The 22774-nt window shown below is 32.0% G+C and overlaps 5 protein-coding genes across 5 annotated transcripts; 3 read left to right on the forward strand and 2 right to left on the reverse strand.

Moving 5' to 3' along the window:
• Positions 1-1591: 1591 nt before the first annotated feature.
• Positions 1592-2550, forward strand: LOC108344051 (kunitz trypsin inhibitor 5). The gene has a single exon (XM_017582520.2). It carries the CDS (start codon positions 1686-1688, stop codon positions 2349-2351), a length of 666 nt encoding a protein of 221 aa, XP_017438009.2. The 5' UTR covers positions 1592-1685; the 3' UTR covers positions 2352-2550.
• Positions 2551-5664: 3114 nt separating this feature from the next.
• Positions 5665-6531, reverse strand: LOC108345366 (kunitz trypsin inhibitor 5). The gene has a single exon (XM_017583964.2). It carries the CDS (start codon positions 6467-6469, stop codon positions 5828-5830), a length of 642 nt encoding a protein of 213 aa, XP_017439453.1. The 5' UTR covers positions 6470-6531; the 3' UTR covers positions 5665-5827.
• Positions 6532-16524: 9993 nt separating this feature from the next.
• Positions 16525-19061, reverse strand: LOC108345447 (putative GEM-like protein 8). The gene is made up of 4 exons (XM_017584039.2): positions 18758-19061; positions 18578-18643; positions 18212-18486; positions 16525-17957 (listed from the first exon to the last, which is right to left on the reverse strand). Exons 1-4 carry the CDS (start codon positions 18882-18884, stop codon positions 17766-17768), a joined length of 660 nt encoding a protein of 219 aa, XP_017439528.2. The 5' UTR covers positions 18885-19061; the 3' UTR covers positions 16525-17765.
• LOC108345069 (kunitz trypsin inhibitor 5) lies at positions 16717-17481 on the forward strand. The gene has a single exon (XM_017583636.2). It carries the CDS (start codon positions 16717-16719, stop codon positions 17308-17310), a length of 594 nt encoding a protein of 197 aa, XP_017439125.2. The 3' UTR covers positions 17311-17481.
• Positions 19062-19802: 741 nt separating the features above from the next.
• Positions 19803-21236, forward strand: LOC108345089 (DNA-directed RNA polymerases II, IV and V subunit 12). The gene is made up of 3 exons (XM_017583658.2): positions 19803-19959; positions 20086-20178; positions 21002-21236. The coding sequence occupies exons 1-3, from the start codon at positions 19920-19922 to the stop codon at positions 21022-21024; spliced, it is 156 nt and encodes a 51-aa protein (XP_017439147.1). The 5' UTR covers positions 19803-19919; the 3' UTR covers positions 21025-21236.
• Positions 21237-22774: the final 1538 nt, after the last annotated feature.

Below are 22774 nucleotides of genomic sequence, written 5' to 3' on the forward strand. Positions count from 1 at the left end.
CGTTCATGCATATCAGAAAACACGTATACAAAGATTTCATACAACAACTCACATCAGGCTTTCATGCAATCATACACGTATGATAAATTTAAATATATGTAAGCTTCCCTTACCTGGATAGCAGTGAACTTCCAAAAGCAAGATTTTTAGGGTTTCCTCTAACCACGTCTTACACCCAGGTTTCGCTCAACAGTTCCCCACGTAAAACTAAGACACCAAAAATCAATGTAATTCAGACCTAGAACCCATGCATGCAACCAATACTAGGGTTCGCATGAGACCAGAAAAGACGAAGCCTTAGACAGGAGAACTTACCAGTCCCGATCCAAGTTCTGTTCGGTCCAAATGAAAGATCGCAGCTGGACGAACGTTCTTACGGTTCTGGAAAGTGAATCGGAGAAGAAGAAGATGAGTTATCGAAGAGAGAAGGTAACTGGTTCTAGAGAGAGATCAGAGAAAATGGAAATCTGGTTTCAGAGGAAGAAGATGAGTGATACAGGTGAGTGGAGGGTTTTTCGAAAACTCTTTTTGCTTAACTCTCGTTCGTTTGAACGAACGTCTCCCACGCTGACACCTGCATACCAAACTCTGAATTGGAAGCTTCCTACGTGACAAGTGTCGTGTGTGCATGCAGAGCTTAGTGCGCAATTAATGCACTGGACGTGTGGCGCGGCTCATTTATGGAAGCTGCTAGGTGAATCAGCAGTATAATAATTACAGATTTGACACCTAATTACGTCTTAAATTTTCCGGGATCTCACAATTTTCCTATTAATTATCAACACCGATAATTACCTATTAATTTTTCTCTGTTGGTTATTTTTTCACAAATACTTTACGGATGAATTTTTTATAATCGGTAAATCATATATAATTTTGAATTACGGAAAGATTTTAATGATTACCGAGGATTTAACTTCATTTTATTATATATATATATATATTTGCTTTTGGTACTACTTTTAATTGAAATTCCATATTCATGCTATTAAAATTTTAATTATTAAAAAGTAGAAGAATACTTATGTACTTAAATTTTGTTATTATTGATCAGAACAGAACATTTGAAAATGTTTTCTGGCCGTATTATTTTTACGAGATATTAATACTACTAGTTGTTATGAAATCAAATTGTTGCTGTGTCTAAATCTGTGTGATATATATATATATATATATATATATATATATATATATAATCTATGAACTTCTTGCTGAGCTGGGCGTTTGATTTGAAAATGTTGGAGCCCCATCATGCTGAATTCTTTTCCGTATATAGACAAAATTCATTTCGTACAATATGAAGAAAAACGTACAAATATACTATTCAGAGCACCATTCCACTTACTCTCCCTATCGTAGAATAAGCCAAAAGACCATAGAATCAACAAAAACGTATCACTCTTCAAAAACTATTTCTACAAAGAGTTGAATCATGACCTAAAGAGATGCAGAAATGACTCCTGATAGATGCAAAACAAAAACCCATCTCCACAAAGAACATTGGTTTAACATGGCCAATTGTATTGTTCAAACACTAAAATATATATATATACTATACTAAGGATTCAAATATAGAACTAGTAATTAATGATTAACTAATTAAAGCTATCTATAAATTCACACTAATGTTCTTATAATTATGCTCCATCGCTCAGTATAACCAGATACAAAGTACCTGATAATATATGTGCAAACCAGTAATGAAGAACATAGTGCTAGCTTTTGTTCTTCTCTTTGCCCTAAGCTTACAACCACCACTCAGAGCAACTGATGCACCAGCAGAGCCAGTAGTTGACACGTCAGGGAAGAAACTCCAAGTTGATCAGAGTTACTACATTGTTCCAGCTATGAGAACCTTCACAAGATGTGGAAAGTTGGAATGTTTGAATGCTGAAGGCCTTTCACTTGCCAACATTGGTGAGACATGCCCTCTTGACGTTGTGGTTGTGCAAAGATCTTTTGGCTTGCCACTGTCATTTTCACCCTTTGACACCAATGAAGGTGTTGTTCTTGAGTCCACTGATTTGAACATCGTGTTCTCCACCGATCGTACTAGTTGTGATGAGTATTCTCTGGTGTGGAAATTGGACCACTTTGGTGGCTCTAAAGGAGAGTGGGTTGTGACCACTGGTGGCTCTAAGGGGAACCCTGGTAGGAGAACCATACGCAACTGGTTCAAAATTGACAAGTGTGATGGTGCTTATAAAATTGTTTATTGTCCCAGTGTGTGCCTTTCTTCCAAACACTTGTGCAAGGATGTTGGTGTTTTTGTGGATGAGAATGGCAATAGGCGTTTGGCTCTCAGCGATGTTCCATTCAAAGTTAAGTTCCAGCTTGCAAAATCAAATTAAGCTCAATAAATAAATCACAAACAATAAGTGTGTTTAGTTTCTTTATAGCATTCAAGTTCATTAAGTGCTTATAGGTTTTTTCATAAGTTAGATTTGCATGCATGTTATGTTAAAAGTATTAATAAAAAGAAGAAATATCTTATCGTTGTGTAGTTGTTTCAAGTTTATTTACATAATGCATTATGTCTCAATGTTACGGTATATACTAATGAAATTCAGTCCCTTTTATTATTATTATTCTTTGGTTTAAATCCTTTAATTGTCCCTATTTACGTGGGTTTTTCCCAGTTTGATCCCTTCTTATTAAAATCACCAATTGAGTCCTTATAAGTGTTAATTTGAATCAATTGAGCTCATGCCGTTAAATTTAATTAACGGGGTTAAGTTTTTGCACAAGTGGAAGATTGATGTGTCAAAATTTTAAGACGTGGCATGGTGAGAGTTGAAACGTGGCATGGTTTAGGCCTGCGTGGAATTTTGGTAAAATGTAATAATATAATATTAGGATTTCTGAAATGGGATTTAGGGTTCAATCAAATTGAATGAGATTAAAAATCTGAGAAGTGGTTGTAGATCAGACGAAGGGATGGAGATTAAGTTGTTGTAGATCTGAGAAGTGGTTGTTGATCAAATCCACCCCAATTGCATTTCAGCAAATTGGGGAAAATTGTCTATGCTTCTACGCCGCGAAGGGGAGATGGTGCACTACCACGACGTGGGTTTGGCTAACTAAAGAAGGATTGCGGTTTCAGGGAGAGTGGCGATTTCAGCAAATTCTTCTCTTCTCTTTTCCTTTCTTCATTCCTCATTACCATGGTTTCCCTGTCAACCACCACCCCCTTTCTACCCTTCACTGCACAAAACGCTTCCAGCAGAATCCCTCCTCCCAGCACCTCCGCAGAACTTCAAGAGCCAGGACTCTTCCCCTGTTAATTTCAATGTAAATGTCTACACTTTGATTCCGCTTTTTGGTTCAGTAATCAGATTTTGTTGTTGGGGTTGGTGTTAAGTGAGTCTGGGGTTCTGGGTACACACAAAGTTTTGTTTTTTTTTACTTCCAATGGATATCTGTCTGACGTTGCCAGGGTTTGCACAAATCAGAACACCTGAGCACGGCGCGGGATCAGGATGATGATTCTGATGTTCTTATTGAGTGTAGAGATGTGTACAAATCTTTTGGGGAAAAGAAAATCTTAAATGGTGTCAGCTTCAAGGTGAGGGGTTTTGTACTTGACAATGGTTTTGGTTATATCACTTTGCTAGTGATGGAGGAGAAGACTCGCGATTTCAGGGAGAGTGGCGGTTTGGTTTTTTTTTTTGCGTTTTCTGGATTTTGGGAATTACAGGTGAAAGAAGGATATTGCGCGAGGAGATTCATGGTGGTGCTCTGGATGCTGTTTGGGTTTTTCTGGGTTGGGTTTTTACTGGGAATATCAACAAAGTCTAAGTCTATTAGATTCTTCTCAGATATCAATCTCCTTTCTTCTTCTGGCAATAAGATTCTCCAATCACGTGTTCCTTTCCAATTCTAAATTTCTCAGATCTATATTTTCCAGATCCATGAGGTTCTTTTGGTCATCCTCTGTCCATTTAATGACAAATTTACTTTCATCTTCTTTGTCACCTATAGCTTCTTCTTCATCTTCTATGAACCCTAAATCCCATTTCAGAAATTCATATTATTAAAATTTAAAAAGTTGCTAAATTCCACGTTCAACTCTCAGTATGCCACGTTTTAAAAATTTGACACATCAATCTTCCAGGTGTGCAGAAACTTAACTCCGTTAACTAAATTTAACGGCAGGGCCTCAATTGATTCAAATTAGCACTTATATGGACTCAATTGGGGATTCTAATAAGAAGGGGATCAAACTGGGAAAAGTCCACATAAACAGGGACAACTAAAGGGTTTAAACCTTATTCTTTCTATACTAATTGATAACATAAGGATAGGCAATGAACCTTACGGAATTGTACTACTAAATTGAACTAAAAATTAGTTCAACTGAATTAAATTGAAAATTAATGAATTAAATTGAAAATTAATGAATTAAATTGAAAATTAATTTAGACGAACTAAACTAAATTATTTTTTATTCTATCAAACTGTACTACACTGAATTGCAATGAATTATTATAATGTGAACTGAACTGCTAAATACTTTAACCTTTAACATGTTTTTAAACTGCACTAATTTTGAACTGGACTGCATAATTTTTTAACCAAACTGCACTAATTTAGAATTGAGATATAATAATTTTTATTTAAAAAACTAAAAAAGGTAGTATTTACTCACTTCATTCATAATATAGGTTCCCCCATCAATATAAAAAAATAAAAAATTGATATAAGTTGGGTTGGACCAAAGGTTGAGACGGGTCAAGTCGGGCAAAATGTCGAAATAGGTCAAGGTCAAAATTTGGTCAAATTCGACTGGGAAAGACACAATCAAAACTCAGTCGAGTGTCAATCCCAACCTAAAATCAATCGAATTAGACCAAGAAAGCCACAAAACCTTAGTCAAGTTGGTCTCAACTGAAATTCGACCAAGTCGGTCCGTGTTGAATATCAGACAAATTCGGTTCAAACGGTCCCAGTCAAAACTCGTTCAATTTAGTCCTAACCGAAAATCGGTCGAATTTGGCCGAGTTGGCCCCTGCTGAATTTGGCTGAGACAACCATGATCAAAACTTAGTCAAGTTGGTCCCAATCGAAGCAAAATTCGACCGAATCAATACTAGTTGAAAATCAGTAAAATTCAACATAAACAACCATAAATAGCTGAGACAGTCCCAATCAAAAATCTATTAAATTCGGCTAAGTCATTCCTAACAAAAAAAATTGATCGAATTTGATCGAGTCAGACACAATCAAAACTCGATCAAGTAGGTCTCAACCGAAATTCGATTCAAACGATTCTTATAAAGATCAGCTGATCGACAAGTCATCGGGAAATCGACCAAATTCAGTTAAGCTATAAAGCTTTCATTATACAAATTTTAATAAACTTGATTTTAATTTGTATTCACATAATAAAAATGATGTATTTTCATGTTTTTTAGAAATTTTATACATTTTTCAATTTGCATATATTATGTATTGTATTTTATTATTTTTAAAATAAATTCATCGGTGTATCAAATACTTATTTTATATTTGATACATGTATCGTATCCGTGTGGGGCTATTAATTTGTAGTGTGTGATGGTAAATGAATGTTGAAGTGATATGTCAATTAGATTATGCATGTCATCGTTCCTAAAATTAGGGACTAAACTAAAAGAAAGAGAGAAATTAAAGGAGGAAAAAAACTGAGAACAAAATGTGTAGTTTTTCTGTGCATTTTCTTGGAGATGGAGATACATATCTTTTATTATGTGTTCTTCACTTATTTTTCAGAAAGGAATCTAATACATATGGATCATTATGATCAACACAAGCATTCACTGTGAGTTTTGAATGGAAAGAGCTCTGATCAGGCTCTTTTGAACTTAACTTTGAAGGGATCATCACTGAGTGCCAGATGCATTCTCCTATTCCCATCCACAAACACTCCAACATCCTTGCACGAATGCTGGCAAGAGGGGCACACACCGTGACAATAAACCAGCTTATAAGCATCCTCGTACTTGTGAATCTGGAACCAATTCAGAATTGTGTGCTGATTTGGGCTTCCGACAACACCACCAGTGGTCACATATGTCTGACCAGTAGAGGCATCAAAGTCACCAAGCCTCCACACAGTGGAATGGTGTGGACATCTTTCATCAGCATCGGAGAAAAATATGTTCAAATCAGTGGAGACACGAATGACACCCTTTTTAGTGTTGAAAGGTAAGAACCTCAGTGGTAGGCCTTCATCGGCTTTCTCAACTACAACATCAAGAGGACATGATTCATCATCAATGCTGCCAAGTGCAAGGCCTCCACCAGTGAAACAGCTAACAAAGCCACATATGGTGAAGGGCACAGCAGGGATGATATGGTAATTTGAATCAGCTCTCAGTTTCTCCCCTGATGTATCAATCACTGGCTCATGAACAGATTCACCAGCTCCAAGTAGCGGTTGAGAGATCAAGGCAAAGACGAGGAGAAATGCTACGTGCTTGATCTTCATCGTTTTCAAATGATTGATGTAGTTTGTGTTTCAGAAATGAATGGAAGAAATGGAAATTGAGAACCATCAATTTATAATTGTTCCTTATCTATGAATGTATAAACTATGCATATTGGTCAAAGATATTTTTCTGACTATGAAAACTGCTGGCTTAATATTAATTATTTTGATTGTGTTTCCATTTAAAAACTCAGATTTTAATGGATAGATTCACATACGTCCCATAGTTTTAATTTTTTTTCATATATATATATATATATATATATATATATATATATATATATATATATATATATATATATATATATATATATATATATATATATATATATATATATATATATATATATATATATATATATATATATATATATATATATATATATTATCACTCATATTTAATGAAGTTCTTAAGATACTATAAACTTCTTATCAGCCATTATATTAACAGTCAATATATATGGAGCAAACGGTATCTTCTTTGTGAACTGGATACAGATGGATTATTTTACCTTTTTCATACACAAACAAACTTGTGACGTGGCTAGACTTATCCATATGTATAGGGCAAGTTTTTATTTAATATTTCTATCAATAGTATTATTAAATAATTGTTTCAAATAGATTATTAATAACAATTAATTGAGACAAAAAGAATTGAATTTTAAATCCTCTATCTTTACTGTAGATACTGGAAAGTGGAGCCAGTGATAGTTGGCATCCGCAAAGGGAAGTATACTTTGACAGCGTAATATTATATTAGTCAATTAATCTTATAAATCAAATTTTGTTAAAAAAAAAAAAAAAAAAAAACTATGAATCAAAGCGATTACTTTTTCCCCACTGATTATGAAAAGTGTTATTGGTTATAATATCAATTTAAATATAGTATAGTTTTACACATTGAGTGTAGAAGATCTTAAAACGTTAAATGTCAACTTAAAATTAATAGACATTAAATCAAGTTGTTTAATCACACTTAGGGTTGAGACAGGTAATGTGGAACTTTCCAAACCATTCTATAGACGTTTGAAGGCTAGCCCACTAAATAGATGAGGCAGACTTTCACATATATATATATATATATATATATATATATATATATATATATATATATATATATATATATATATATAATTGTAACATTCTTATTCTTATTGAGGTAATCTCTAATGCTTTGTTCTTTGTTATTTGTAGTGATTTGGGGTTGATGATTTGAGAAGATGATTTGAATGGATTTGAGGATACTTTTTTGTTGTTTTTTTGAGTGGATTTGTGAGTAATTGAGAGTAGATTTGAAAGTAAAGTTTGTGAGAATTAGTGTAGGATTTGATTGATGTGATAGATTTAAAAATTTAGTTTAATTGGTAGAAATTAAAGATTATCAAAATGCCCCTAGTTATTAAAGTAATATAAAATGATATTTGTTAATGTTATATTTAATTGTAAAAATATTTATAAAGAGTAAAAAATTAACATTAATTATTAAAATTAATTTAAAAATGTATAAAAATTGTAATTTATTAAAATAAATTTATTTTTAAATATAATATTTTGTAATATAATTTACTACAATATGATTTTAATACCAAGTTCTAATATTTTACTACCAAGTTGTAATATTTTTTTAATACTGAAAGTGAAAATGTAAAGAGAAGATGAAAGGAAGAAGATAAAACAAATATCTAATTGTCGGAGGAAGATGCCAAAAAAAATATCTATTTTTTGTGAGCACAGTTATCCACAATCCATTCTTCCAACTACACTCCCTCCATGTCATAGTCCATGGCCACCACCGCTACTCAGTGTCTCCAACTAGCTGGCGCCACCGTGTGCACTCACTGAAGAATTCCATTTCCTACAAGAAGAAATCGAATAAGGCATTCAAGGAAACGAAAGAAGGCTTCGTCGACTAAGACAGAGGCCTGCACGAGGTCTCCACCAAAATCTCCTACCTCCGCAAGGATAACATCGCCACCTGTTACCGCTTCCAGAAGGGCTGGACAATTTTGGAAGTCGTCGACCTCGTCCTCTCGCTCAACCTCTCCGACGACATTGATGGCCTACTCAACCGTTGGATAGGTTGCTTCGCACGTAAGAATTTCCGCAATTTCCGATTTTCGTATGCAGCAGCAGTTTGAGTGTTTTTGTTTATAATATATAATCAGCTTTGGAACCGAATAAAAGAAGGCCAGAACCGAATACAACCTGTGTGGAATTTGTTCTAAGCAGTGGAATCGGATACAAGATTTGTGGAACCAAATACACAATCATCAAGAACGACTACACTCTTCTTCAACCCCTGCTTCAAGCTTTCTTCATCTTCATACATCAACCTCCTCAACATCAAGCATCTTCTTCGTCTTCCATCAAGTCCATTCTCGTTTTCAAATTCAAAGCTCAAATAACATTTTAAAGTATTAATATTCTCGTAGCATTTTACAAATCACCGAGGACAGGTATGATATTTCCATGTAAATCACCGCAAATCCGAGCAAGAAAGCGAGATGGTTAAAATAAGGATATCTCGCAAATAAGCGTATTTCCGTCTTCGCAAATCTTTGCAGATCAACATAAACGAACAAAACTAATCTCGCAAATAATTCCTCGCAATTTCTCTGCAACAGTGTTATGCGAACACAGCCTAATAGATATAGATAGGTTTATTTAATTATTTGGTTTTTTTTAATGTAAGTTGTTCTTTCAAGGGTTTTTTAGTTTTATTTTGATTTTAATTTTTAAAAACTTATGTAATTAGGACATTTATGTGTTAATACTGTAGAAATTGTGTTAAAGATAGCATCAAGGGTCAATTTATAGTTTTTTATTTTTTACTTTTAAATATTCACGTGTTAAGTAAAAAAATGTAAGTGAGAGAGCTTCAATTTAATTTTTATTTTGTTTTCTTAAATCAATTTAATTCAAAAAAATTTAGGAATGATAAAACAGGTCAACTTGACATGTTTAAGGTTGGCTCAATATTGGCCCACAAAAAATGGATCAAGTCATGCTGATCGGCAAATTAAAAGGGATGGAACTTTAAACTCGGTCTGTTAAGTTGCTGGGGCTGGGCTATCGAGCTAACAAGTTGACCTAAGCTTCATTTTTGTTATTAAAAAATTTAATATCACTTAGAAACTAGTTAAATTTTTTTATTTTTTACATGAAAGTGGGCTTAAAACGGAATGATGTCAAGCTAATGACGAGTTGAAAAGGGTTGAAGAGGTCTGTCGTTTGAATTGTTTCAGATCTTGGCCGCCGAGCTATATCACACCTTAGTTGAACTGTATTAGGAAGTCGGGGTGTTACTATGAAGTGTCGTAGGGGGTTCCAATTTTTTTGTAATGAAGTGGGCTACTAGACTGGTCCAACTTGACCTGTGGGCTGGTCTATAAGGCTATATGGGCTTGGTGGGATGAGTTGGTTCACACTTTCAAGTTGAAAACGCTATATTAGCCCACTTTTTTTGGTCGGGCTGACCCATTAGAATTGACCCTTTTTGCTATTCCTAATTTTTTTGTTAAAAATGTTGTCCCTTTTCAAATTAGAACAAAATTTATAATTTAAAGGACACAAAGATAATAAGCATAAAGAATAATTTAGAAATTAAATAAATTATAATTTTATTTTAATTTTACATAATGTTAAATTCTCTACGCGAGTCACTGTATGATCACATGGTGAATGGATTTTTTTAGGTGAAAGTCTAGGTTTGTAACTTTCATTTTTTTTTTGGACTTTATTTTACAATTTTTATATTTTCTTAAACTTCTATGTGATATCAAAACCTGATATAAACACTCTTAAGTCGTATTAATAGAGGATTCTCTTAGTTTTTTAATTAAAATTTGATTTTTATGACAAATAAATAATTTTTTTACTTAACTTATCAATACATTAGATTGTAAGTTTCTTGAAAACTTAAATTCATAAAAAATGTATCATTTATGAATATTTAACAAGAGAAGATGAATAATATACAAGAAAATTCTCTCAATTAAGAATACATCACAAAACCCTCTTAATTTTTGTTTGAATTTTATTTCAATTGAAACCCATTTACCAAAAGAAAGAAAGAATGGGTGATGCAGCTGGAAAAAATAATTTTGATTACATTGAATTTTAATAAAGTCGTGTTGATTATATATAATAAAAACAATTTAATTGTATTAAATTTTTAATTAGGTTTAAATTTTATTTAAACTGGATTTACTGACCCAAAAAGTGAATAGGTGGTGCTAAAGAAAAAAAAAAGAATATTCAAGTACTTTTACATTTATTAGATGATTTTATTGCATCATCTCTATCATGTATGCAACTAAAAATGCAGTATAAAATTGTACAATTTATAAATTAAATATCAATTTTAACTAAAATAATCAAAATAGCCTAAGTACATTCAAGTAAAAAGTCCATAAAAACTCTCAGTTGACATTTCTCATGTATATCCCTTCTCATTCGACCATTTAAGTGAAAGTTCATCATCTAACAAGAGAGTTAACAATCTTGACTACACTTGAAAGTAAAAATCAAAGAAAATCATCTGAACTCGTGTAAGAACATTTGCATTTTTAAAGATTAAAAAGTTAGAAATGTTATAGGTATATTAAATGCACCTATCATCCATTTCCTAAGAGAGAAACAAACATAAGAAAAAAAGAGAAAAGAAGAAGAAGAAGGAAGAGATAAGTCGAGAAAGATTATTTATTGGAAAAATAATTCAAAAGAAAAATAACTTTCTTCATTATTATCAATATTATATTTTTAATTACTTATCATTATTATAACAAGAGTAAAAGTTTAAAAAAATTGCACTCGTAATCAATTATATAATGTCTAACAATTAATTATATTTGTAAAGATGTTTCATATCAGTGTTTTTTACCATTTGAGATGGAATTCAACAACGGTTAAAAGTTCTTTCAACAATATTTTTGAAATCATCGTTGTTAGAGTTTCCACTAAAATGTTGCTTTATTATTTTTATCATATTTTTTTTTTATTATTTACCTTAATTTAATGACATATATATTACAGTTGTTGCACAGTCTCCAATAAGTTTGGATATCATTTAAAATCAAAACACACGTTATCATTTATCATAATCAAACATATATATATATATATATATATATATATATATATATATATATATATATATATATTATTAAATAAATAAAAAAAGACAATTTCGTTTAAGTGGTTGGAAACGAAACTATTTTTGATATATCTTGTAAGAATCGAGATTTTGGAGTGGACAGGTCAATGCAAATAATGAGACCGAGTAATTTATATTAAAATAATATTATTATATAAATTGAAGATTTAAAAGTTTCGTCTCATTTTTTGATACAGTTATCTCTCTCTAAAAGTTCTACTATCTTCTTTCTCCTCCTTTTTTCTAGAACTTTTTCATCTCAGTTCATCTTTTTAACAATATGGCATTACCTAAGCAATCCTGATGTCAAGAGCTTTCCTTTCCACAGATCAATTTTGTGTTAGAGTTGGTAAGTTTCGTTCTCCTTGATTTTTGTTGGTTTCTTCAAATTTTGGCACATGCAAGAACATCTCTGTTTGCATGTGTTCAGCAGCCTTCCTTTCCTCTTTCTGAGTTCATTTTGGTTCTATGGTTGGTCTCCCCTATCGAATCGATGAGCTATAGATATTCTTAGGATTTTCTGAAGTGGTAAGCAAATTTCGGTAAAGATAGACGTTGTTCGGTTTGGTTAAGAGGTAAGGGAAGATGGTTAATTTCATTATGATTTTCTATGTATGAAATTACTGTTGGGATGGTTGCATGTATATGAATTGAATGTTTGATTGAATTGTGTTGAATTGATGAATGATGGAACCTGTGAAATGGTTGGAGTCTCTGCATAAGTGTTCGGTCTGTTCTGGTTTTGGGAAAGTGAGTAAGTGAAAATGAGAGTTTGGGATCGAGAGTGAAATTGGTCAGTGGGAAGAGTCTGAACAAGTGTATTTAGACCTATTAGAACCTTTAAGTCCTCCTATAATGTGCCAATGGTAGGAAATCTGATTTTAGGTCCTTGAGTTGATGATTCTGCAGGATTGATCTTACAATCTGAGATGAAACTCTCTTAATGATGTTGTAAAGGTTTAGATACTCTTAATTGGGCATAGAGGTGTGCATGATACAAGTCTGGAGGATTAGAAGTTGGGAAAAATGCAGTGAAATAGTAGAGTCGAATAATTTTGCAGTTATTCTGCAGAATTATGCAGATCGTCGAGTGTCATTCATTGACCGTTCGGCCTTTTCCTTGTGTTCGGTCTTAACTGAGTTATGCTTCTGTGTAGCTTTCAGTTAATGACCGAACGGTCTTGCACTAGTACTCGGTCTAGTACTAGTGTTCGATCTCACTCGAATGTTCGGCCTCTGTGGAGTCTTACTTGTTAATAACCGTTCGGATAGGTTTTGGTATTCATTATAGTGTACTGTTCGGTCATACTGTGGTCCCATTCGGTCTTACACTAGTGCTTGTTCTCCTCGTAGTGTTCGGTCTTGTACTAGCACTCGGTCTCCTTGTAGTGCTTGGTCTTGTACTAGCACTTGGTCTCTTAGTAGTGCTCGGTCTCATACTTGTATTCGGTCTTAACCGTGTTCAATATCTTATGGACCTTACCTGTTAATGACCGTTCGGTTATATTTAGTGATAAGTCTTGTGTTAGTATTGATATTGACTCTTAATGTTTGGGCTAAGTTATAGGTGTTCAGCCTAAGCTATAGTGTTCGGTCTAAGCCATAATTGTTCGGTCTAAACTTAGTACTTGGCCTGGTGGTAGTATTCGGTCTCTCTTCTAGTAGATGGTTTTTAATAGCGTTCGGTCACTTCTTCGATCTTATCTATTATGGATCGTTCGGTCCTGTCCTTTGGGAAGTGAGAAATTGTTCGGTCTCCAACATTCACAGAGTGTTCCGTCTTATTCATACGTGTTTGGTTATTTCTGTTCGGCTTATATTTATTCCAATGTGTTAGGATAATTAATTGTTCCAATTGCTTTGATGAATTATGTATGCATGATCCTAATAGTGTTAAGGTGAAAGTATGGTTGATAGAGGTAGTACCATTATCCTCAAGTAGAGGTTACATGGTGGTGACTGTTTTTGTGATTTACCGTATAAAGGGTCGGAGTTTTGCTGGGATTTATCCTGACATTCTAATGATCATCCATGCTCAAGTAGAGTGTGATGAGTCATGTGGTGAGAATAGCAGGAGGTCTTAGTCCAAAGTGCCTGTACGGCAAAAAGGCGTTTGTAGGACTAGCCTGGTGTGATGGCTGAAGAGGTTTCCAGTTACTTCATTACATCAGTGCACAAATCTCTAGAACTCGACATTTTATACAATCCGGATGTTCAAGTCACGTGGTCGGTCATTAACAGTATGATGTATTCGGTCATTACCTGTATTGTGTGGTTAGTTCTTGCATGCTTGAAATGCTCTGTTGTTACATGCTTATGAATTGGTTTAATCAATATGAGTAGCATGATCAATTAAATTACTCTAGCTTACCCTTGATTTTCTGTGGTTTGTCTTTGTATATTGTTTCTCTGTTGCGATGATCACCTTAATGGTGATGCAGTCTTTTTAGTGGAACAGCTGAAGAGGGAAAAAGCAAAGCTTATAGAATAGGTAGTTATTTTTGTTATTATGGTGAAAAATTTTATTCACCAAATTTGTAGTTCTTGTTATATCATTATCCTTGTAATGTTTCATTTTAGTAGTTTTATATTACTAAATTGGGATATTACATATGATATTGATGAACTCACCCATCACAAAAGTTTATCCATTTTTGTCTCCAATAATTTCTTTTAAAATGAGTTCTAGAGTGTAATACCCAAAATGAAAAAGTTAAAAAGATGAAATGTTATTCTTATAGTCATTTTATCTCTCTTTTTCAATTTATGAAAAATTAAAATAATGAATAATATACGTTAACGTTAGATCTCATTTATCTATATATAAAAGCCTTATTTATCGTAATCATTTAAATAAAATCAAAAGACAAAAGACTTATATTCTTCATTTTTTTTAAATAAAAAAGAAAATCATTATATATATCCACACATTAAGGTCTTTATTCTAATTCTAAATTCCAAAGTTACTCAAAACAAAACATTTTTATGTTATCTATAATGGTCCTTCTGGCTAAATATTGATTTATATTTTTGGGGGTAATCTCTCATTATTTTACCAGATAAACAATAGAAAATGTTTCAGTGGAGGTTACATCAATAATTTTTTTCAATTTAATATGTAGTGGATATAGAAAGTGCCGTAAACAAGGAGAAATAGTATTACATTTCTTGTTTTTATATTCTTAAAAAATTTCTATATCAAAATACTTCACACACTCTTTTTAAAATATGAAGGAAAGACAATCTCGTGTACATGAAAATATGAACTTTATTTAGATTTCTTAATTGAAAAAAGGTTATTTTATATTAATAACTACCATTTAACAACTATTTATAGAGATAAAATAATTTTAACAAAAAGTAAACTTTTATATTCTAAAAACTAATGTAATAAAGGATAGGATCAAATGGGATAAAAGAAAATTAGTATAAAAGTATTGTCCTTCTTAATTTAGTCAAGGCAGATACTTCAAATCTCGAATATTTCCATGTTTCATAAACTAAAATGTGCTAAAAAATAAATATTTAAATAAGAAAGAGTTTTGAATATTTGAATTCAAGTAAACAAAGTGTAATAGTTATTCTTTATGAATTTCTTTAATTTTGTGACATTATTTTAAATATTTTTATTTAGTTTTATTTAAAATAAATAAATTAACATAATATTTTTAGTAACAACATTGTTATAGTTATATATAACTCACTATTTGTTATTAGTTATTATATATATATATATAGACATACTTATAGGGATCATTTGTTATTGTATTTATTATTTATAAGACGTCACTTAGTAATTCATGTTAATGAAATAACTTATTAATGTATTTAAAAAAATAAAATATCAGATTAAGTAAGTTGAAAATAGTGAAATAAAATTTAAAAAATCATGAGAAAGAACTATTAATGTTATGAAAAAATCGAAAAGAAGAGGAAGTCAACGAAAATTATATGTCGGCCATTGAATGTAAACGCACTCAGTGGGTGGCTTCTTTCTAAATTCCATCAGTAGCTGCAAAAGCTTTTTCCATTTGTTTCTGTTCTTTTCCATCACAAAATAAGAAACCAAAACCAGAAAATACACCAATTACCAATGCTAGATACATTAAGCAGGACTCAAATAACAAGTCAGATTGGATTGAATCTCAAAAGCAAAAATAAAAAAATTAATAAATTATCTTATAAAAATGATTTATCAGATCACTCTTAAACTTGAGTTTATGTTTATATTATAATAGTATTTAAGGAGTATAACAAAAATTAATATAATAATAAATAATAATCAACATAATAAATTATTGAAATTTAATTATAATATATAAATATGATTTTAATAAAAATAAATTAGACTTTTATTTAATAAAAACTAGTTTGGTTTTGGACTCTCGTTACAGTTCTTCACGATAAACATGTGCAAAACAATTGGCACGTTACCAAAACATAAGGTTGTCGAAAAAGACACAATTATACACGTTGATGCCTTAATTGAACCGTCTCCTCACTTCGATAAGAGGCAATTTCATTAATATAAAACTTTAGGTATGAGTATTATTATTTTTACATCAATACATTTTTACACACATTTTGTATTTATTATTTTTTTTAATTAGACTAAAATATTTGACAATTTACTTTTAAGAATATTTTAATTATTAAAAAATTAATTTTATATTTGTAAAAAATTAGAAAGATTGAAAAATAAAATAATAAACATAAAGTATGTGTAAAAGTTTAGGTGTTACACTTTTAAGATAATACTAACTCTGTACTATGGCCTACATCCCACTACTCTAACTAATCATTTTTCTCAGTAATAGTATTCTTATGCAAATTGAATAATAAGTAACGAGACATTACACATTACAATTATTTCATACATATTATAAAAATAAAATAATTACAAAAAATAACATCAAATAAATATGAAGAATTTGTGTCTGTTAAAATATCATTTATCCTAAATAATAGAGATCCAAAGACACAAAACTCATGATGTCCCCTTTTAAGCCCCTATAAATAGAGGCTAATCTTTCCCAATCCATCAAGTACACACAGAAACACCAAATCTATTCTTACATCATTCAGAAACATGAAGGCCTCACTCTTAGCATTTTCCATTCTCTTGGTGGGTGTTGCTGTGGCAGCACCTGAGCCGGTGGTTGACACCTCCGGCCAGAAACTGAGAACAGGTATCAAGTACTACATTCTCCCAGTCTTGAGGGGCAAAGGCGGTGGTCTAACTGTTTCAACCAGTGGCAACACCACATGCCCACTCTTTGTGGTGCAAGAGAAGCTTGAAGTCTTGAATGGCTCCCCAGTTACTTTCACACCATACAATGCCAAAAGTGGTGTTGTTCTAACTTCAACTGATCTCAACATCAAGTCCTATGGGCCAACCACTTCCTGTGACAAACCCCCTGTGTGGAAGCTCCTCAAGGTGTTAACTGGGGTGTGGTTTTTGAGCACTGGTGGTGTTGAAGGCAATCCAGGGATTGACACTGTCGTCAATTGGTTCAAGATTGAGAAGGCTGACAAAGACTATGTCATTTCTTTCTGTCCCTCAGTGTGTAAATGCCAGACTTTGTGTAGGGAACTTGGCTTATATGTTGGTGATGATGGAAACAAGCATTTGTCTCTCAGTGATAAGGTTCCATCCTTCAAGGTTAACTTCAAGAGGGCTTAATTTTCCCACCAGAATGAATAAAACCAGTCAAATCAGATTAGATGGTTCTTCCGGGAAGGACATTTACATGAATATAATAAATGGCATATGCTGCTATGGTTGAAGTGTAAGCACTCCTTTGATTCACATTTTGGTGATCAATGATGCATAACCCCTTTATCATCTTATTTATCTTTTGTGCCAAGTTGAGAATTCCGTTAACTTGTGAAACAAACACACATATGGTACAAAATTGTCATATAAAGTTAGACCTTAATGCTACCTTAAACCTATTTAAAGATTAATACTTCCTTCAACCCAATTGTTTTTTATACCTTAAACCTATACAAATTGGTCATCAGCAGCTGTTAATCATCCAAAACAGAAAAATAAAACTAAGTACTTCACATTATAAAGCTTAACTACCCAACAGAAAAATAAAACTAAGTTCTTCACAAAATATAGAATGCTAACATTCACTCCTTTAGGTTATGATTGGACATGGAAATGGCTTTGTTCAGATTCTTAAGAGCTTTCTCGTACCGCAGGAACCCCAAAAACCAAAATTCAGAATCCTCCTCTGTCACTATCTCTATGTACTTCTGTTCTACATTATTCACATTCTGGCTTCCATTGACCTCTTTTATTCTACCTATTGGAATCAAAACCTGCATATATAATAAAAAGCACGATGACATCAGAATTCAGAAGAATGCAATAGGTGAAAAACATATAAACAAGATTCAAATTGCAGTTCTAGTTGCAATTTTGGATAAACAAAGTCATGCAGACACAATTTCAATTACAGCCATCCTCAAAAACCTTGATGCTGTGCATAAATTGCATCACTGTCGTTTTTTAAACCTTGCATATAACTAACTAATTTGCGTTTAAAGTTAGGTTCTTTCGTATGAAAGACTACCTTGTATGGTGCCTTGGCTAACTCTCCTGTCACAGAACTGAAGGTTATTGGCCTTTCACTGCAAAATGCAACCTTTTGGGTTGAGATAAAGAGAACTCCTGCAATAGGACCAGCTGTGGTATATACATAACACTGAGAGGCCTTTAACAATTGCTCTTTTTCTTGCATCCCAAAAACATTCTTGAAGATGTTCCCTCTTCCTCCTTCTTGTATAATCCTTGCCCCCAAACTCAACTTCCCCTTCAGAATCTCAGACAGATTAGGACCCATTTTCACTGCAGTCATGCATTAATATTGAGTTAATTTAATGTTCAATAGAATTGATCAATTTTTTTCTGATGTGTGTGATTCTCAACTTTGAATTACCATGGTCATGAATCCTAAATGTAAAACTGCTGTTTTTTCCTGTGTCCTTCATGTCATTCTCTTTACCTGCAGAAGGTACAAAAAAACTCCCTTTATAGTCTGTTACTGGTTTAGTCTTGTGTATTGGTGTGATGAGAACAAAGTATAAAACCGAGGAATAAAGTGCTGGTTCTTTCTTACCTTTGTCGTTGAAAGAACAGCTAGCAACAGAAATCTGATTTTGTGGTAAATTGTCATCAAGATGTGGAAAAGTAATGGATCTCCCCGGAGAGGTAGCACAAGACTTCATAATCGTGATTTCAGACATTTGATATTCGAAACAGAATTCTTCAAAATATGCTGACAGATTGTATTATTAGCTACAATTCTTGTTATCAGCTGTTCAAGGGAAGCTTTGTATTACAAGTTTCGTAGCAATTATTATCATCAAAATACAATTTGGTATATTGGACAAATTCTTGTCTTGATTTTCACAGAATATGCATTGTTTCTGGATATTAACTAGGTTGAAATTTAAGCCGAATATGCAAGTGGATTCGAATATTTTCCAAGTCAAAGAAAGCTGGTATACACTGGTTTTGAATTTGATTTTCTATTTAATGGTTAGTTGACCAAAGGGTGGCCATCATTGACTATTCTAGAATGAACTACTATTTCTTGATTTGATTTGGAAATATAGAAGAATAGAAAGCTCAATTTTCTCTCTTGCAAATTAATCAATATACATATATATTTATATAGAATTTAATAATAATTTTACACTACATTAATTTTTTATTTTTTATTATTTTATTTCTCTAAAATTTAAAAGTAAATATTATGATATATTTATTTATATTTCTTCGTTTACTTTTAAACTTGAAAGTTAAGAACCTATGTAATAATGATTTTTTTTTATTTTAGTTTTTAATGTTATAAACTATAAAATTACATTTATTTAATAATATTCAATACATTATTTTTAGATTGTATAACTTAAAAATTTCAATCCATATTAGAAGAAAATAGAAGTGTTTCCGATTTTGGCAATTTCATCATTTCACCTCCATAGTTTACTTCATGCAACCACATTAGTTTTTTATTTTATTTTTCTAATTATACAATCCAAAAATTAATAATTAATTTTTAAGTTATACAATCTAAAAATCAATAATGTAATTGAAAATTTTAAAAGTCATTTTTTTCCTAGAAACCCAGCAAATTTGGGCCCAAGAACATGAAGCCCAATCTTTCCCTCTAAAAGCTTAGACTCAGCTTGTTCAATTTTCTTCTGTGCGTGCGCGTCAGTTCCGCGAAACCTAAACCTAGAACGTTCTTCTTTCTCAGTTTGCCGGAATCATCAATGGATCCTCAGCCTGAGCCGGTCAGCTACATCTGCGGAGGTTTCTTCTCTAATCTTATCTTGCTTTGTCGTAATTGAGTTTCTATTTTTTCCCTTTTCTACAAATATAAATGTGTGTTTAGGGTTTTGAGGATGCATTGTGATTATAAGGGTGCGTATGCTTCAGATTGTGGCATGGAGAATACGCTGAAGCCCGGTGACGTTATACAGTGCCGCGAGTGCGGTTACCGTATCCTTTACAAGAAGCGCACTCGTCGCAGTAAGCTTTGATTTCGTTAACTCGCTATTCTACATACTCTCTGTTTCGTTTGTGGCTGCAAAGTTATCTTTTTTTGTTTTCTTCACTTATGTATATTAATTAAAACAATAGAAGTAATCAGTAATTATAGTTGCCTTTGGAAATTATCTCTCTTTCGGTTATGTGTTTTTATAATGTGTTAGTGAAATTGTTAGAGATTAGTGTTGTTTTAAAACAAGTACCTCTGTTTCTAGGTTCTCGCATTAGTCCTTGTAACAGTGTATAGACTAAGGCCTTGTTTGTTTAGTAGTTTTGAAAACCTTTTTTTTATGCCGCAGAGCATATTTAGAGGTGTTGAGCATTATTCTTTTTTATAACTTTGTTCTTTGAGCACTTGAGTAGAGCATTTAAAGGGGGAAAAAGACTTTGAGAAAGCATCTATTAGCGGATTTTTTTATCCTTTTTGGATTTTTCTAAAACACTTGTTCTGTAAACAATTTCAAAACGTAATTGATTATTTTATGAGAATTTGATTGTAGTATAGTGTGGTTTGGACTATTTTATAAAGCTAATTTTATTCGAACTCAAAGAATTGGAAGTACTACGTAGCATATTCCAACTCAAGTGAACATTTTTTTTTCTTCACCTTTTTCGCTCAGTTCCAGTGTTAACGAGTATGAAGCATCATAAGAATAATTTGTTAATGGATAAACACAAGTTTGGGCAAGTCCATTGGAAGAACTACTTGGACTTGGCATAAAAGTATCATAACTAATATAAACTTTGCACGTTTTAGCTGCATGTTTTTTCGTACTGTACTTAAGATATAGTGTTTTTTATGCAGTTGTCCAATACGAGGCCCGCTGAAGAAAACTGCTGTGGCATTGGCAAGTGATTGCCATGATGAAAATGTGCTGCATATGTACCATGTGTTTTATTTGGTCTTGTGATATTGAAGAACTACTTATAATACAACGATGATCTGAGTAATTCTACAGTTTGCATTTGGATGATGTTTTAGAAAACGAGAAAAGAAAACTTTTAAATGTGAATATATTGTTACTATTTTTGCTCTTTAATTTTGCAATTTTACTACTGTCACTAGTATGGTTTAGAAAAAGTTTCTATTGTAGAGTTTGCTGCTCAAAATAGATCAACTGTGTGTATGCTTTGGTTAGTCGTCTCATGTCCTTGTTTACATTTTTGTTTTAATACCCATCATCATAGTTTGCTTAAGATGCTATTTTTTTTATGCTTTTTGGGGATGTTTTTGGAAATATGTCCAAAGCAGATCAGTTTTAAACTTGTTAATGACATCATTTGTTCGACGTTCTTGATTATATCAACAAAGTATTTAAGTAAATACGCTATTATATCATATGGCTGAGTCTCTGAGCGATGCTGAAGAACAGAAGAATTGGAACTTGATCCGGTAGATTTTTTTTCAATCATTCATTTATAAGTTAATAATGCCTTCTGTGCTGCTTAAGAAGATAATCTGAATGAAATTACTGGTAGAAGCAAAGCAAAGGACAGGTGAAATATAGAATGAATAAGATGCATGCGATGTTGCATGATGGCTATCTACATATTAGGTAGATTGTTTTTTGGATTGCAAGTGCTTTTAAAAAGCTGGGCCGTACTAATTTTTGAGGAAATATGCTTGCTATGTCATGCCTCCTTGCGCTTTGAAAGATTCCATATATTCAATTTTCAAATATTTTTTGAAAGATTAAGGGTATAATAAAAATGTAACTATGCAGTTTGCATGACTTTTTTTAACCAAAATTGACAAATCATGTGCTAACATATTTTTTTAATAAAATTTGTTTTTTATTAAAAATTATTTATAATTTAATGGTTCCTAAAAACAAAGCTAATGATAGAATAAATGGTTAGTTTAATCCTTATATCAGTGAATACATGATTAATTTGGTTTCTGTATTAGTCGATCACGAGTTTCACATTAAAATTGACCATGTGTTTGGTCCAAGTATTACCTAAATTAGTTAATGTATTATGAGACTTGGAAGAAATTGCAGAATTGATTAAGTTTGCAGTTGGAGGGACTTGGAAGAAATCAGTCAGAAAAACTTTAAATTTTGGAATCTGATTCTATGATCAGTTTATGATGTTATTTGCCTGATGTGCCTTTAAAATACATACATATATACACACACATACATATATATATATATATATATATATATATATATATATATATATTAATTTTAATATTTTTAAATATATTAAAAATTTCAATATATCAACATTAACACTTTTAAAAACTCATCAAAGAAACAGTATAAAAAAATCATCAGAATCTTACCTTTAAAATTTTTATATAGTGTGGTATATTCTGAATAATGTAGAATGTACCAGAAATACTGATATATGACACCATCATTACCAATTTACTAAAAGGCTATATATGTCTTTGCTTTTTCTCGGAGTCCACAGAAATAGTAAATAAAGATGGAGATGTTCAATTAATTCCCCACCTTTTGTCAGTTAGATCACCCTCTTCCCTCTATAGAAAACTTTTCCATTAGACAACCTATTATAATATTTTTTTTTGTTTACTATTCAATTTTGTTATCAAATATCATGTTAGTAA

The sequence above is a fragment of the Vigna angularis genome, chromosome 8 (assembly GCF_016808095.1).
Source record: "Vigna angularis cultivar LongXiaoDou No.4 chromosome 8, ASM1680809v1, whole genome shotgun sequence".
NCBI lineage: Eukaryota > Viridiplantae > Streptophyta > Magnoliopsida > Fabales > Fabaceae > Vigna > Vigna angularis.

Coding starts and splice junctions, on each gene's coding strand:
- LOC108344051 (XM_017582520.2), top strand. CDS start 1,686: ATGTGCAAACCAGTAATGAAGAACATAGTGCTAGCTTTTGTTCTTCTC.
- LOC108345366 (XM_017583964.2), bottom strand. CDS start 6,469: ATGAAGATCAAGCACGTAGCATTTCTCCTCGTCTTTGCCTTGATCTCT.
- LOC108345069 (XM_017583636.2), top strand. CDS start 16,717: ATGAAGGCCTCACTCTTAGCATTTTCCATTCTCTTGGTGGGTGTTGCT.
- LOC108345447 (XM_017584039.2), bottom strand. CDS start 18,884: ATGTCTGAAATCACGATTATGAAGTCTTGTGCTACCTCTCCGGGGAGA. Junction 18,487..18,577: donor ATTTAGGATTCATGACCATG/GTAATTCAAAGT, acceptor GCATGACTGCAG/TGAAAATGGGTCCTAATCTG. Junction 17,958..18,211: donor TAGCCAAGGCACCATACAAG/GTAGTCTTTCAT, acceptor TTATATATGCAG/GTTTTGATTCCAATAGGTAG.
- LOC108345089 (XM_017583658.2), top strand. CDS start 19,920: ATGGATCCTCAGCCTGAGCCGGTCAGCTACATCTGCGGAG. Junction 19,960..20,085: donor GGTCAGCTACATCTGCGGAG/GTTTCTTCTCTA, acceptor CGTATGCTTCAG/ATTGTGGCATGGAGAATACG. Junction 20,179..21,001: donor CAAGAAGCGCACTCGTCGCA/GTAAGCTTTGAT, acceptor TTTTTTATGCAG/TTGTCCAATACGAGGCCCGC.